At 39.4% G+C, this 15,589-nt stretch overlaps 1 protein-coding gene across 2 annotated transcripts in view; it reads right to left on the bottom strand.

The window, feature by feature from the left end:
* Positions 1-14,750: 14,750 nt before the first annotated feature.
* LOC128648600 (pyrethroid hydrolase Ces2e-like) overlaps positions 14,751-15,589 on the bottom strand; it is a 193,599-nt gene continuing 192,760 nt past the window's right edge. For both annotated transcript variants that reach the window (XM_053701374.1, XM_053701366.1), the window contains exon 13: positions 14,751-15,179. In XM_053701374.1, the coding sequence (XP_053557349.1) occupies positions 14,993-15,179 (187 nt within the window). In that variant the 3' untranslated portion in view covers positions 14,751-14,992. The remainder of the gene's footprint in view (positions 15,180-15,589) is intronic.

The raw sequence follows: 15,589 nt of genomic DNA, 5'->3' as shown, positions 1-15,589 counted from the left end.
AAAAAAAAAAAAGAAAACAGACTCAACCCATGTACAAATTGGGTTTTGGATTTTAACATCCATTTAGCAATGCTCAGATTTCATTTCTAAACTCAAGAAAAACTAATCAATGAAGTCTATTTTACTAAAACACATTGGTTTTTAAACCCCTGCATGCTTTCTTATCTGTTATCTACAATGCAGCCTGAAGTGCAAAATCTCACACCTCACTCTGGCCTGAATCCTATAGAGCAGGGCAATGTTACCAACCCCCACTGCTAACATCCCTACAAAAACTAGAAGCTATTTTAACCCCTTTACTGCAGAGGGAATGACCACCTATATGTCCTCACATCTGCACTCCCTAAGACCCCAAAAAGCGGTTGCGGCACTCAGTTCCTCACTAGTGGCTACCCTAAAATCACTCAGCATTTTCAAAGGGACCGACAGGGGCTGTTGTGGAGGAAAATCAAAATTTAAAGCTCTATATTCTGACACTATCACAGCTGCCCCACCACCCTGTCCACCCACAAGCCCAATTGAAGTGATCCAACCTAAAAGCCACAAAAAACGCACTTTTAAATTAAGAACATCTCTTTGTGTGATCCCGATTAGAAGACACACTGTCTCCAAAGTACAGAGCAAAAACTCAGAATACCAAGACTGTCCTATCAGAGCAATCCTATGCAATACCAGATCAATAAAGAATAAAACAGCTATTATTGCCGACCTTATTGAAACATACAAATTAGCATGCATCACAGAATCATGGTTAGATGACAATGCAGGGCCTATTCTAGAGGCAGCTATTCCAGACAATTACATGGTGTTCCACCGCCCGTGTCAAGATCTCAAGGGAGTTATGATCTGTGCAAAATCCTCCTTAAATCCCAGACCAATATCAGTCCACAAAACCCAATCTTTTTAATGCATAGCTGCCAGCCTCTCAATAGAAAGAGGATACAGAATACTTCTAATATACAGACCTCCCAGGGGATGGGAAGAGATTTCTTCAGGAACTTCCAGATCTTTTGGCTGGCTTAATCCTTGAACACCCCAGATGGCTTATATTAGGAGACTTCAACACTTAGATTGACAACACCCTATCCTTGCTTGGGCAGGATCTCCTCAGCTTGATGAGTACACTTGGCTTCACACAAATCGTCACCATTGCCCACCCACAGAAAAGGTCATACACTTGATCTAGTGTTCCAGCCTGAACTAGAAGTGTCACAAGTAACTGCAAACCCAGTTACCTGGTCAGATCACCACTCCATTCACTTCTCCATTGTATCACAATCAACCAGACACCAGCCTCAGAACCTGGAAAAACAGTGCTCATTAAAAGGGGTGACAACACTGGATGTAGCATCACATATGGATCTAAGTTAACTAATGGGCACCTGCGAAGACCCCAGCTCCTTAGTTCGACTCTACAAAAAAAAAACATGAGAGACATCCTAGAAACCCTGCTCCAACTCAGCTCATATCTGGATGCATTGAAACACAAGCCCCAGTCCTCACAAAAATAGTGCAGTGTTCACTAAAAACAGGAGACTTCCCAGAGTTATATCAGTAGCAAGCTCATCAGCACCAACAGAACTGGCCTGTGGAGTTCCACAAGGATCCATCCTGTCTCCCATTTACTTACTACCACTGAGGGACATCATTAACCGGCATGGCCTAAGGTATCATTGTTACACTGATGACACATAACTCTACTTCTCCTTTTCTCCAGATGCTACAGATCCAGCATGCCACTAAACAGTTGCTTAACAGACCTCATATAATGGATGAATGCTAGCTGTCTAATAGTGAGCCCGGACAAAACAGAGTTACAATTGGTGAGGGGAACCCGGGCATCAAAAATATCCTACGATCACCCAACTGGCCTGGAGCTTGGAGGCTCTGAACTCGTTAGTTCAGCAAAGGTACGAAACCTCGGAGTGCTGATTGATGCTGGACTATCTTTTAAACAGCAAATCTGCCTACTTTCATCTGAAAAACATAGCCAGAATACAACACTTAATTCCTCCGGATGATATGCCAACATTAATCCATGCATTGGTATCCTCCAAGCTAGATTACTGCAATGCACTTTACTTGGGCCTCCGAAAAAAAGATCTCCATCGCCTTCAGACAGTATAAAATGCAGCAGCCAGACTACTGACCAATCAAACTCGCTCCTGCCACATAACACCTGTTCTCCACTCCCTGTATTGGCTTCCAATTAAATTGTGAATATATTTTAAAATTGGCCTGCTGACCTTCAAAGCCTTAAACAACCAAGGTCCACAGTACCTGAAAGAGCTCCTGACACCCTACATCTGTCATGGTTTTTTCCCTGTTGTGTTTGCCATGTGCTGCTGGCAGCCATTTTACTCACCTCTCTTCCGGACTATGGTGCATTTTGGGGGATGCTGCTTATTTCCTGCACTTCCTTTTATGGCCAGACTGGTGTGCATCATCCATGTGAGACAGGATGCAGTCTCAGAATTGTGATGTCATCACTTATTATAGGGATTCTGTTCAGTATGCTTTGCCTTTGCGTTGTCTCAGACCTGTTTGTGAGAGTTCCTGTGTATTACCTGGCTGCTTGACGTCCTTCCTGGTTCCTGATCCCTGGCTTGTTCCTGACTCTGCTGTTTTCCTTGTTCCTGATTCCGCATCATCTGACTATTTGCTTTGGCTCCTGACTTGGTTTGTCTGACTACCAGCTCTGGTTTTGACTCCTGGCTTGTTATTTGACTTGTGGACTTTTTTATTATTTTTTGCTATTAATAAAGGTGTGATTATTTTTGCACTTCTCATCCCAGTCTGATTCCTGGCACCCTGACAACATCCCATCCCACTCACTTAGGTCAGCCAACACATCCCTCCTCTCAGTGCCAAGAATAAGGACAAACTCGGGCTCCAGAGCATTCAGCCACGCTGCCCCTACTTTCTGTACCTCCTTACCGTGCGCAATCAGAGAGGCCCCGTCCTTACAGACTTTTAAAAAAATGCTAAAGACCCACCTCTTCCATCAGGCATTCAGTCCGCTTATCTGACCTTCAGAAACTCCTAACTTTTATGTCTAATGTTGGTATATTTGTAAAGTGCTTTGAGTCTCACAGGGAGAAAAGCGCTATATAAATCTCAAATTATTATTATTATATAGACTACTCTTTTCCAACATTAAATCCTTTGGTATTGTGACACGCCCACTTTCTCTCTTCATTGTACACAATACTGGCTGCAACTCACCTTCAGCGAAAAAGTCTTAAACATCAACATTCCAGGTTTAGTCGCAGCTTAAGATTTGTTTTTTTTTTTTAAATATCCTTTCTGACCTGCCAAGATAGCTATGACCCTTCTGTTATACATCAATAACACTGTCATTTCTTATATCTCTGCATAGTCTTCAAATTTTCTCCTACTGTCCCTTTGCTTTGCTGAAGACATACCTCTTTCCTCCTCTCTTATTATCTCCTTCCATTCCTGTATATTAAGTAGACATGTGCAATTAGTTTCAGCTGAATTTTGTTTTCGGACGAATTTTGGCCGATTCGGAGATTTGAATAAATCCGAATTTACGAAACGGCACCATAATTAAAATCCCGAAAAAATCAGAAAATTAATAAATCAGTTTAAAAATTTTCGGATCCATTCTTTATTCATATTCGGAATTTTTAATTGTTCTAATCTAAACCGCAGTTTCCCGACATCGCCAACAGTAACTAAATCACTAAATAAAGCTATTAACCCCTAAACCTTTATTCCCCAACATCGCCGACACTAACTAAACCTATTAACCCCTAAACCGCAGTTTCCTGACATTGCCGACACTCACTAAACCTATTAACCCCTAAACCGCCATTTCCAAACATCACCAACACTAACTAAAACTATTAACCTTTAAACCGCAGTTCCCAAACATTGCCAACACTAACTAAACCTATTAACCCCTAAACCACAGTTCCCCAACATCGCTGACCCTAACTAAAACACTATATAAACCTATTAACCCCTAAAATGCCATTCCCAAACATCACCAACACTAACTAAACCTATTAAATCCTAAACCACAGTTACCCGACATTGCCGCCACTAACTAAACCTATTAACCTATAAACTGCAGTTCCCCAACATCACCAACACTAGCTAAACTTATTAACCCCTAAACCACAGTTTCCTGACATCACCAACACTAACTAAACCTATTAACCCCTAAACCACAGTTCCCTGACATCGCCAACACTAACTAAACCTATTAACCCCTAAACCTCCATACATCCACATCGTCAACACTAACTAAAAGACTAAATAAACCTATTAACCCCTAAACTGCCATACACCCACATCGCCAACACTAACTAAACCTATTAAGCCCCAAACCGCCACCCCCCACATCGCAAAAACAAATCTAAATAAAACTATATTAACGCCTAAACCTAACACCCCCTAACTTTAACATAATTAAAATAGACCTAAATTAAAGTTACAATTATTAACTAACTACCGATTTAAAAATAAATACAAACTTACCTGTGAAATAAAAATAAAACCTAAACTAGCTACAATATAAGTATTCACTAACTACCTAATTAAAATAAATACAAACTTACCTGTGAAATAAAAATAAAACCGAAGCTTAAACTAAAATCTAACATTACTAAAATTAAAAAACCTAACATTACTAAAAATAAAAAACCTAAGATTACTAAAAAATTAAAAACTACAATTACAAAAAATAATAAACACTAAAATAAAAAAAAATAAAAAAACTACCATTACAAAAAATAACAAACGAAATTATCCAAAACAATAAAAATTATTCCTATTTAAATAACCCATTAAAAAAAAAAAAACACCCCCCAAAAAAACCCCTAATCTATAATAAACTACCAAGGGCCCCCTAAAAGAGCCTTTTATAGGGCATTGCCCTAAAGTTAACAGCTATTTTGCTAAAAAATTACAACAAACACCCCCTAAAATTACAAACACCCACCCCCCAAACACACAAAATAAAAACAACCTAACTAAAAAAATCCTAATCTACCCATTGCCCTAAAAAGGGCATTTGTATGGGCATTGCCCTTTAAAGGGCATTCAGAATTTTACTGCCCTTAAAAGAGCATTCAGCTCTTTTTCGGCCCATTAAAATAAAAAAAAGCCCTAATCTAAAAAAAACACCCAAAAAAACAAAAAAAATACCTAACACTAACCCCAAAATCGGTACTCACAGTTGTTGAAGTCCGGCAAAAGATCTTCATCCAGGCGGCTCCATCTGTATCCATCACAGGGCCGGCATCTTCTATTTTCATCCCAGCAGAGGCGGAGCAGTTGGTGGATGCATGGAGGCGGAGGTCCAGTCGGAGGTCCAGACAGAGGTCCAAGCGAAGGTCCATCGGCCCGACATGGAGGTCCTCTTCATGCGATTGACCATCGTACACTGAAGATTGAATGCAAGGTACCCCCTTTTATATTGGGGTACCGTTGCATTCCTATTGACTGAAAAATTCAAATCAGCCAATAGGAATGAGAGCTGCTTAAATCCTATTGGCTGGTTTGAACAGCCAATAGGATTTAAGCAGCTTTCATTCCTATTGGCTGATTCAAATCAGCCAATAGGAATGAGAGCTGCTTAAACCTATTGGCTGATTTGAATACCGATTTTGGGGTTAATGTTAGGTATTTTTTTGTACTTTGGGGTGTTTTTTTTTTAGATTAGGGCTTTTTTATTTTAATGGGCCGAAAAAGAGCTGAATGCCCTTTTAAGGGCTATGCCCATACAAATGCCCTTTTCAGGGCGATGGTTAGATTATTTTTTTTTGAGTTATGCTTTTTTTATTTTGTGGGTTTGGGGGGGTTGCAATGTTAATGGGTGTTTGTTGCAATTTTTAAGCAAAATAGCTTTTAAGGGCTATTGGTAGTTTATTATAGGTTAGGGTTTTTTTTGGGGGGGGGGTTAAACAGGGTATTAGAATAGGAATGTTTTTTATTATTTTGAATAATTTTGTTTGTTATTTTTTTAAATGGGATTTTTTTATTTTTGGGGTGTTTTTTTTTTTTTAGATTAGGCATTTTTTATTTTTAATGGGCTTTCAGTGCAAGCTTTATGGGTTTCCTGGTTTGTGTATTTTTAGCCATTCCTTATGAAATTAATGTTCCAACATGGGATTCATGGATATCCTGGTTTCTTTGTTTGCCTGTTCCTTAGTTCAGCCTATGAGGACCTTTTCTTGGTTTCTGGTAGACATGTGTAGCTTTGAAAAATTATTTTGGCTATTTGGGAAAAAAGTCATTTTTATTTTTATAGGGCTAAAGGTAAGTTTTAATTTAATTTAAGATAGGGAAATTGTAATTTTAATATAAAGTTAGGGGGGTGTTAGGTTTAGGGGTTAATAGTTTAACTTAGTATATTTCGTTGTGGGGGGCTTTCGGTTTAGGGGTTAATAGGTTTATTATAGTGGCAGCGGTGTAGGGCTTAATAACTTTAGTATAGTGGGGGCGATGTGGGCGGACTGCAGATGAGGATTTAATTATATTTAAATAGTATTTGCGATGTTGGAGAGCGGCAGAATAGGGGTTAATAAATTTTAATATAGAGTTTGCGTTGTGGGAGGGCCTCGGTTTAGGGGTTAATAGGTAGTTTATAGGTATTTAGTGTACTTTGTGACAGTTTAGTTATGAGTTTTATGTAACAGTTTTGTTGTGTAAAACTCATAACTACTGCTCTTAGATTGCGAAACGGATCTTGTCGGTATAGGGTGTAACACAAGCTTTTTAGCCTCACCACAAAACTCATAATGGCAGCGGTATGGAAGTCCCATGAAAAAACATATATTTTTTGAGTGCGGGATTGATGTTGTGTTACAGGCTAAAATGTTTGCGGTACAGCTATACCGACAAGACTTATAATGGCTGCGGTGCTGTTTTAACACTGAAATTACACTTTTTTCACCTTTAAAACGCGATTGCAAAACTTGTAATCTAGGTAAATGTTATTATTTGAAGACTTCAATGTCTATTTTAACATTAGTTTTGGATTAGCTTTAAAAATGCAAATGTTAGTTGCCATAACTCTCAAAATCACTATAAAAAACTTATACACACAAAATATAATTCAGGCATTATATTCTATTTCTCATATGAGAGCAACTTTAAAATATTTGAATCTTTGTATTTATGGATCTATTCCTTGGTGTTTCATCAAACAAAGCTAGAAAACTACCAGATGAGATATTTCGCAATGCCAAATCCATAATCTAAATATCTAAAAGAACAACAACAAAAAAAATACTGAACCAGTTTACTTTGAAATAAACTGTCAAATTTGTTGAACCATTCCAAAGTTATAAGGGTTTTTCAAAAATGTGATGCTTAATAGTGATGTCGCGAATAGTTCGCCGGCGAATAGTTCCCGGCGAACATAGCTTGTTCGCGTTCGCCGCGGCGGGCGAACATATGCGATGTTAGATTCGCCCCCTATTCGTCATCATTGAGTAAACTTTGACCCTGTATCTCACAGTCTGCAGACACATTTCAGCCAATCAGCAGCAGACACTCCCTCCCAGACCCTCCCAGCTCCTGGACAGCAGCCATTTTAGATTCATTCTGATCTTGCATTCTTAGTGAGAGGAGGGATAGTGTAGCTGCTGCTGATTTTATAGGGAAATTGATAGCTAGGCTAGTGTATTCAGTGTCCACTACAGTCCTGAAGGACTCATCTGATCTCTGCTGTAAGGACAGCACCCCAAAAAGCCCTTTTTAGGGCTAGAACATCATTTTTTTTTATTTTTTTTTTTGCCTGTGTAATTTTGACTGTGAAACATCAGTCTGCTAGTGTAATCTAATTGCAGTTGCCTGCCTGCAGTGCCACCACTTATATCTGTTGTAACAGTAGTGTAAATTTAAAAAAAAAAAAACTTTTTTGACTGTGAAACATCAGTCTGCTAGTGTAATCTAATAGCAGTTGCCTGCCTGCCAGCGTGTGTGCCAGGCCCACTTGCCAACTAGTGCCACCACTCATATCTGTTGTAACAGTAGTGTAAATTTTTTTAAAAAAAACTTTTTTGACTGTGAAACATCAGTCTGCTAGTGTAATCTAATTGCAGTTGCCTGCCTGCCAGTGTGTGTGCCAGGCCCACTTGCCAACTAGTGCCACCACTCATATCTGTTGTAACAGTAGTGTAATTTTTTTTTAAAAAAAACTTTTTTGACTGTGAAACATCAGTCTGCTAGTGTAATCTAATTGCAGTTGCCTGCCTGCCAGCGTGTGTGCCAGGCCCACTTGCCAACTAGTGCCACCACTCATATCTGTTGTAACAGTAGTGTAAATTTTTAGAAAAAAACTTTTTTGATTGTAAAACATCAGTCTGCTAGTGTAATCTAATTGCAGTTGCCTGCCTGCCAGCGTGTGTGCCAGGCCCACTTGCCAACTAGTGCCACCACTCATATCTGTTGTAACAGTAGTGTAAATTTTTAGAAAAAAACTTTTTTGATTGTAAAACATCAGTCTGCTAGTGTAATCTAATTGCAGTTGCCTACCTGCCAGCGTATGTGCCAGGCCCACTTGCCAACTAGTGCCACCACTCATATCTGTTGTAACAGTAGTGTAAATTTAAAAAAAAAAACTTTTTTGACTGTGAAACATCAGTCTGCTAGTGTAATCTAATTGCAGTTGCCTGCCTGCCAGCATGTGTGCCAGGCCCGCTTGCCAACTAGTGCCACCACTCATATCTGTTGTAACAGTAGTGTAAATTTAAAAAAAAAAACTTTTTTGACTGTGAAACATCAGTCTGCTAGTGTAATCTAATTGCAGTTGCCTGCCTGCCAGCGTGTGTGCCAGGCCCACTTGCCAACTAGTGCCACCACTCATATCTGTTGTAACAGTAGTGTAAAAATATTTTAAAAAAAACTTTTTTGACTGTGAAACATCAGTCTGCTAGTGTAATCTAATTGCAGTTGACTGCCTGCCAGCATGTGTGCCAGGCCCACTTGCCAACTAGTGCCACCACTCATATCTGTTGTAACAGTAGTGTAAATAAAAAAAAAAAAAACTTTTCACCTCACTGACTGACAATTTGAACACAGCTGATAAAGCACACAAGGTAGATCCAACTTCAGACCAAAAGCTCACTGACCTTAAGCTAGCAAGGGAAGCCCTTAATAATTATCTAACCCAAAAAGCCCACCTGAGGGCTTTAACAACCAAAGCCAAGTTTTTCGCAGAAAGTAATAAAGCGGGGCGCTTGTTAGCAAGATCACTCAAAAGAAGACAGATTCATTCGTTTATTAGGACTATCATACACCCAGCTAGAGGGCCGGTCAGCAAACACGAAGAAATAGCAGACACGTTTGTTTCTTATTATACAAAGCTCTATAACATCAACTCCAACACCACCCAGGAGACTACTAAAAATATTTCTCATTATCTTGCTTCTCTGGAGACCCCTTGTATCTCAGAGGAAGATTGCCAAGTGCTAGACGCCCCAATAACTATCCAAGAAATAGCAAACACCATTAAGACACTCCCAAATGGTAAATCCCCTGGACCCGACGGATTAACTGCCAAATTTTACCAATTATTTCAGGCTCATCTCTGCTCTCCACTACATGCACTCTTTACATCTGTAGATAAGGGAGAGACATTTTCTACCTCTTTACTAGACGCCATAATTACAGTGATACCGAAGGCAGACAGAGTGGGGACCCTGGCGGGTAACTATAGACCCATCTCACTTCTAAATACTGATATAAAGATATATGCAAAAATTCTCGCTAACCGCCTTAATGCAATTTTACCTAAGATCGTACACCCAGATCAAGTTGGCTTCGTAAGGGGAAGAGAGGCAAAGGACAACACAATTAGAGTGTTGCAATCCCTGCAGTGCACAAAAGAAAATGGGACTCCTCTAGCGCTTCTGTCATCTGACGCCGAGAAGGCCTTCGACAGGGTCAACTGGCAGTTTATGTGGGGGGCTCTGTCGAAGTTCGGCTTCTCGGAAGCTTTCATTACAAGAATTCAGGCGTTGTACTCAAACCCCCAAGCTAGAGTCCGAGTGAACGGAACCCTCTCACAGCCTTTTCATATAACAAACGGAACCCGTCAGGGTTGCCCTCTGTCGCCTTTACTATTTGCAATAACTATGGAAATCCTAGCAATAAAAATCAGAGAAAATAAAGATATACTAGGCTTGCAATATAATCAAGTAAACCAAAAGTGCCTATTATTCGCGGATGATGTGATCTTCACTCTCCAGTCACCTACTACTACCCTTCCTGCCTTGGTAAAAACTCTAGAGGAATATGGGCAGGTCTCCAACTTTTCTATAAATATGGAAAAATCAGGCATAATGCTATCGAACCTCCCCCAGCAAGATATTGACTTTATAAGGAAACATACGCCATTTCGTGTTACAGACAAACTTAAATACTTAGGTTTAAATCTTCCCCAGAACAACACAGACCTCTTTCGGTGCAATTATATCAGCCTACAAAAAACTATCAAAAACCTTCTGGAGGGATGGCATAGGCAGGGACATCTTTCTTGGTTTGGACGAGTGAACACTATTAAAATGATGATAATTCCCAAATATCTATTTCTCTTCCGGACACTACCGATGGCCCTGCCTATCTCATATCTAAGGTCGCAACAGAAAATGATCAATTCATTCATATGGTCCTACAAAAAGCCTAGAGTTTCCCAGCACACACTATACATGCATAAAGAGGATGGCGGTCTCAGTGTGCCAAACCTCTTAAACTACTACAAGGCGGTACACCTATCCAGAGTGATCTCCTTGACTCATTCCCTACAATCAGACCTCTGGGTGCAGGTGGAGAGCTCCCTTACTGGAATAGACCAAATGAGAGATATAGCTTGGTTACCTAAAATTCACAGACCACCACAGGCATACCAGAATGCCTATATCAAGGCCACTCTAGAAATCTGGGATTCGGTCCTAGCCCATGATACTGCAATCTCCACCCCAGTTTCGCCTCTCACTCCCTTACTAGGCAACCGGCTATTTTTAGAAAAGGTTTCCTTTACCCATTGGAACTCTGAGAAACATTTATGTAACTTGCCAATATATCTTTTACTAGAATCAGGAAAGTTTAAGGACAGAACTGAGTTAAACGACAAACTAGGAGCACCCTTTCATGGTTGGTTCTCATACCTTCAGATAAGGCATGCGCTTCACAACAACACACACAAAGATCACATATTTAGACCATTGACTGTATTCGAAAAGATATGTATTAATCCCGACTACCAAAGATCACTTCTTTCTTTGACATATAAGCTATTGAGAGGGTCTTTTCCTGACCGTAGTCCTACTTTCTTAAAGAAATGGGAAGCTGAGGGACTGGAAGAGATCACGAATGAGGACTGGAAAAACAGTTTTAAAGCTACACACTCTGCTTCCACTTCGGTGTTACTAACCGAGCTGAACTATAAAATACTCTCCCGCTGGTACCTGACACCACAGCGTCTTAGATACATGTATCCGACCACTTCCTCAGCATGCTGGAGGCGCTGTGGTGGGACAGGCAGCTTAACTCACATATGGTGGGATTGCCCACTTCTGACAGAATTCTGGTCACAAATAGAAAGGTGTATTAATAAAATACTAGGAACAAATATCTCTCTCAATAGTAAACATATTATGCTCAATATCCTTCCACCAATACATTGTATTTACCGCACGAAACTTCTCCAACTGATGCTAACAAGTGCAAAAAGACTAATCCCTCGTCTATGGAAGAGCCAAGACATACCCACTCAAACACAATGGCTAGCTGAGACAGACCATATTATAACACTAGAAAAACATCACTACACCTATACCGGCAAACACGACTTTATTAATGATTTACTCTTTATTTGGGAACATGGTAAATCATCCCTAGTTTAACATGCATTCAGATTAGACATACACTAGTGGGAACTGGATACACTTTCTTATTCTTTCCCTTTCCTACCCTCCCCCATTTTCCCCATACACTATTGCCTTTCTTTATATAACCTTTAAAGATAGAACAATACAGATAGCAGATAATAATGTGGTGGCTCAAAAAGTTTGTGAAATAAAGGATCTAGAGAATCTAGATATGTTATTTATATGAATGCCATATACCGCAGATGTTTTTTTTTTCCTTTTTTTTTGTTATTTGTATGAACCGTATTTGTCTACTTGTTGTATTGTTTTGAAAAAAATTGAAAACTAATAAAAATTATTGAAATTTAAAAAAAAAAAAAAAAAAACTTTTTTGACTGTGAAACATCAGTCTGCTAGTGTAATCTAATTGCAGTTGCCTGCCTTCCTGCCAGCGTGTATGCCAGGCCCACTTGCCAACTAGTGCCACCACTCATATCTGTTGTAACAGTAGTGTAATATTTAAAAAAAAAAAAAAAATTTTTTGACTGTGAAACATCAGTCTGCTAGTGTAATCTAATTGCAGTTGCCTGCCTGCCAGCGTGTGTGCCAGGCCCACTTGCCAACTAGTGCCACCACTCATATCTGTTGTAACAGTAGTGTAAATTTTTAGAAAAAAACTTTTTTGATTGTAAAACATCAGTCTGCTAGTGTAATCTAATTGCAGTTGCCTGCCTGCCAGCGTGTGTGCCAGGCCCACTTGCCAACTAGCGCCACCACTCATATCTGTTGTAACAGTAGTTAAAATTTTGTAAAAAAAAAATTTTTTGAAAGTGAAACATCAGTCTGCTAGTGTAATCTAATTGCAGTTACCTGCCTGCCAGCGTGTGCCAGGCCCACTTGCCAACTAGTGCCACCAATCATATCTGTTGTAACAGTAGTGTAAATTTAAAAAAAAAACTTTTTTGACTGTGAAACATCAGTCTGCTAGTGTAATCTAATTGCAGTTGCCTGCCTGCCAGCGTGTGTGCCAGGCCCACTTGCTAAGTGCCACCACTCATAGCTGTTGTAAAAGTAGTGTACATTTTTAAAAAAAAAAAACTTTTTTGACTGTGAAACATCAGTCTGCTAGTGTAATCTAATTGCAGTTGCCTGCCTGCCAGCGTGTGTGCCAGGCCCACTTGCCAACTAGTGCCACCACTCATATCTGTTGTAACAGTAGTGTAAATTTAAAAAAAAAACTTTTTTGACTGTGAAACATCAGTCTGCTAGTGTAATCTAATTGCAGTTGCCTGCCTGCCAGCGTGTGTGCCAGGCCCACTTGCCAACTAGTGCCACCACTCATATCTGTTGTAACAGTAGTGTAAATTTAAAAAAAAAACTTTTTTGACTGTGAAACATCAGTCTGCTAGTGTAATCTAATTGCAGTTTCCTGCCTGCCAGCGTGTGTGCCAGGTCACAATTAGCGAGTTTATGTGTGTATGTATGTATGTGACTGTGTGTGTATGTTTGTGGAACCAGCAAAGTACAGACCTTGTTACTACAGCATGGGGGGGCGGGGGTAAACAGTGTCAGTCTATACAGTACCACTATATACAGTACGGGGGGGCTGGACCATGTCACAGACTACTGTGGTCACTTTATAAAGTACTGGGGCGGGTAGGGTCAGGCCAGCCATCTCACCGACAGATTACAGACTGTGTCACTGACTCACTATATACAGTACTGGTGGGTTAAACAGTGTCACTATATACAGTAATAGGGGGTCAAACCATCTCACAGACTGTGGGCAAAGGGTACCTCCTTTTGCAGACATGTAATCTGATTCACTTTTTTTTCTGTGTTAAATGTAAAAAAAATTATATGTATCAAATTCACTTTTTTTGGGGGGTGGGGGTGGGGTGGTGGTGGGGGGCGCCCTTCTTAGATTCTTGCACCTGGGCCCTGTGGTTTCTAGTTACGCCTCTGTACAGTGTAACTATAGAGAATAAAAATATGAAATGTTAGTTTTTTTAGTGATTATATATATATTGAGTTAATAAAAAAAAATTTGAGTTAAAACTTTACATTTATCAGTTTGCAAATTGCTAGGTTTTCAGAGTTTAGTATTATTATTAGACCTGTGTTGTCTTGCCAAGATTGCAAATGTTTAACACATTTATAGTGTCTAAAATATAACCATGTTTTCGAGGGCCCATTTTTTTTTCTAAAGACTGCTGCTCCATAACCCTGTCCGCCTGCTCTGAGCAGGCGGACAGACATCACCGAAAATCAACCCGATCGAGTACGATCAGGTTGATTGACTCCTTCTTGCTGGCGACCAATTGGCTGTGAATCTGCAGGGGGCGGCGTTGCAGCAGCAGCTCACAAGAGCTGCTGGTGCAATGCTGAATACGGAGAGCGTATTGGTCTCCGCATTCAGCGAGGTCTGTCGGACCTGATCCGCACTGTCGGATCAGGTCTAACAGACCTTTAAGAAATACACCCCATAATGTGAATGATTTATTTTGTGGGCTTTAACAGTTTTTTTTTCAATGATAATAACTATACCCAAGATTTAGTGCCTACTTCCATAGGCTCCTAAGACTTATGGTATCGTTCTCCAGCTGCTGCTCTTCATATTGGACAACCAATGTTATACACCAATTCATCTTTGAGTCTTTTAAATAGACTGGGACAAGAGAGCATTTAAAGCAACTTAAAAAAATGTCTTTCTAAGCATTAAACTCACGAGCAAATGCAGGTACACTTGTCAGTAACAGGACAGCAACACAATGAGGTGTGCAAAATAGATCTGAAAAAACATGCAATGCCACCAACAATGAGAGAATCAAAAAGCAACTATTTGTTTAGCAACTTGTTAAAGGGAAAGGTAGACAAGTAAAAGATGTAGATTGTATATTTGTTTATAAAGCATTTATTATTATGTGAAACTGCAGAGTGACTGAAAGTGTAAAAGAATAGATTAATCATATGAAAGTCTTTAAATTTGAACTATTAGATTGAAACTATTAACATGGAGTAGTAACATCAATTCATAACCAAAAACAGAATTTCATTAGCTTATGTCACATTGTGTCAATACGTTGTAAAGCTTATTTTAGAAAAGGGACCAGTTCTAGCATGAATAATACAGATCCTGTATATATCTAAAGTTCTGTGTGGTCTTTTTTCTCTTCCTGTAACATCCGAATTTTCTCAGGAAGTGAAACTGTCCAAAACTCTACTCTTTTCTCTATTAGCTTTTTTGATGATTTTTGTTTCAAATTGAGTCCCAGATAATCTTCCTCTTCATCATACGCCGGCCATTCTACAAGACCAGGTCCATTAGGGTCACTGCAGATGAAAGAGGAAAATATTTTTATTGTTAGTAATTGTAGTAATAAACATATTTTAAGATTCTGCTTAAGAGGTAGTGAAATGCAAAAGGCTGGATTACAAGTGGAGCGGTATTGTGTTATAGCGAAAACTCATTTTTGCGCTATTCGAGTTGCGCTGGTATTACAAGTTGAAAGTAAACATTTTTTTCTCCAGCAGTAACCCGACTAGCAAAAACGTTGAAAATCGCTATCGCGTTTGCATATTCTCCCAGAAGAAGAAAAAATGGAGAAAAAAAACACCCTACTCTCGCTCAAACACCAAAACATATTTGCAATGGCGCTAACCCAACATGAAATTATGAATATTTAATTTTCCAATGTTATTTACATAATAGAATATGTTTTGATTATCCATAAATAAATATC

Source organism: Bombina bombina, chromosome 1 (assembly GCF_027579735.1).
Source record: "Bombina bombina isolate aBomBom1 chromosome 1, aBomBom1.pri, whole genome shotgun sequence".
NCBI lineage: Eukaryota > Metazoa > Chordata > Amphibia > Anura > Bombinatoridae > Bombina > Bombina bombina.
The sequence above is the reverse complement of the archived record's forward strand: the minus strand, read 5'-3'. Positions and strand labels throughout refer to the sequence as shown.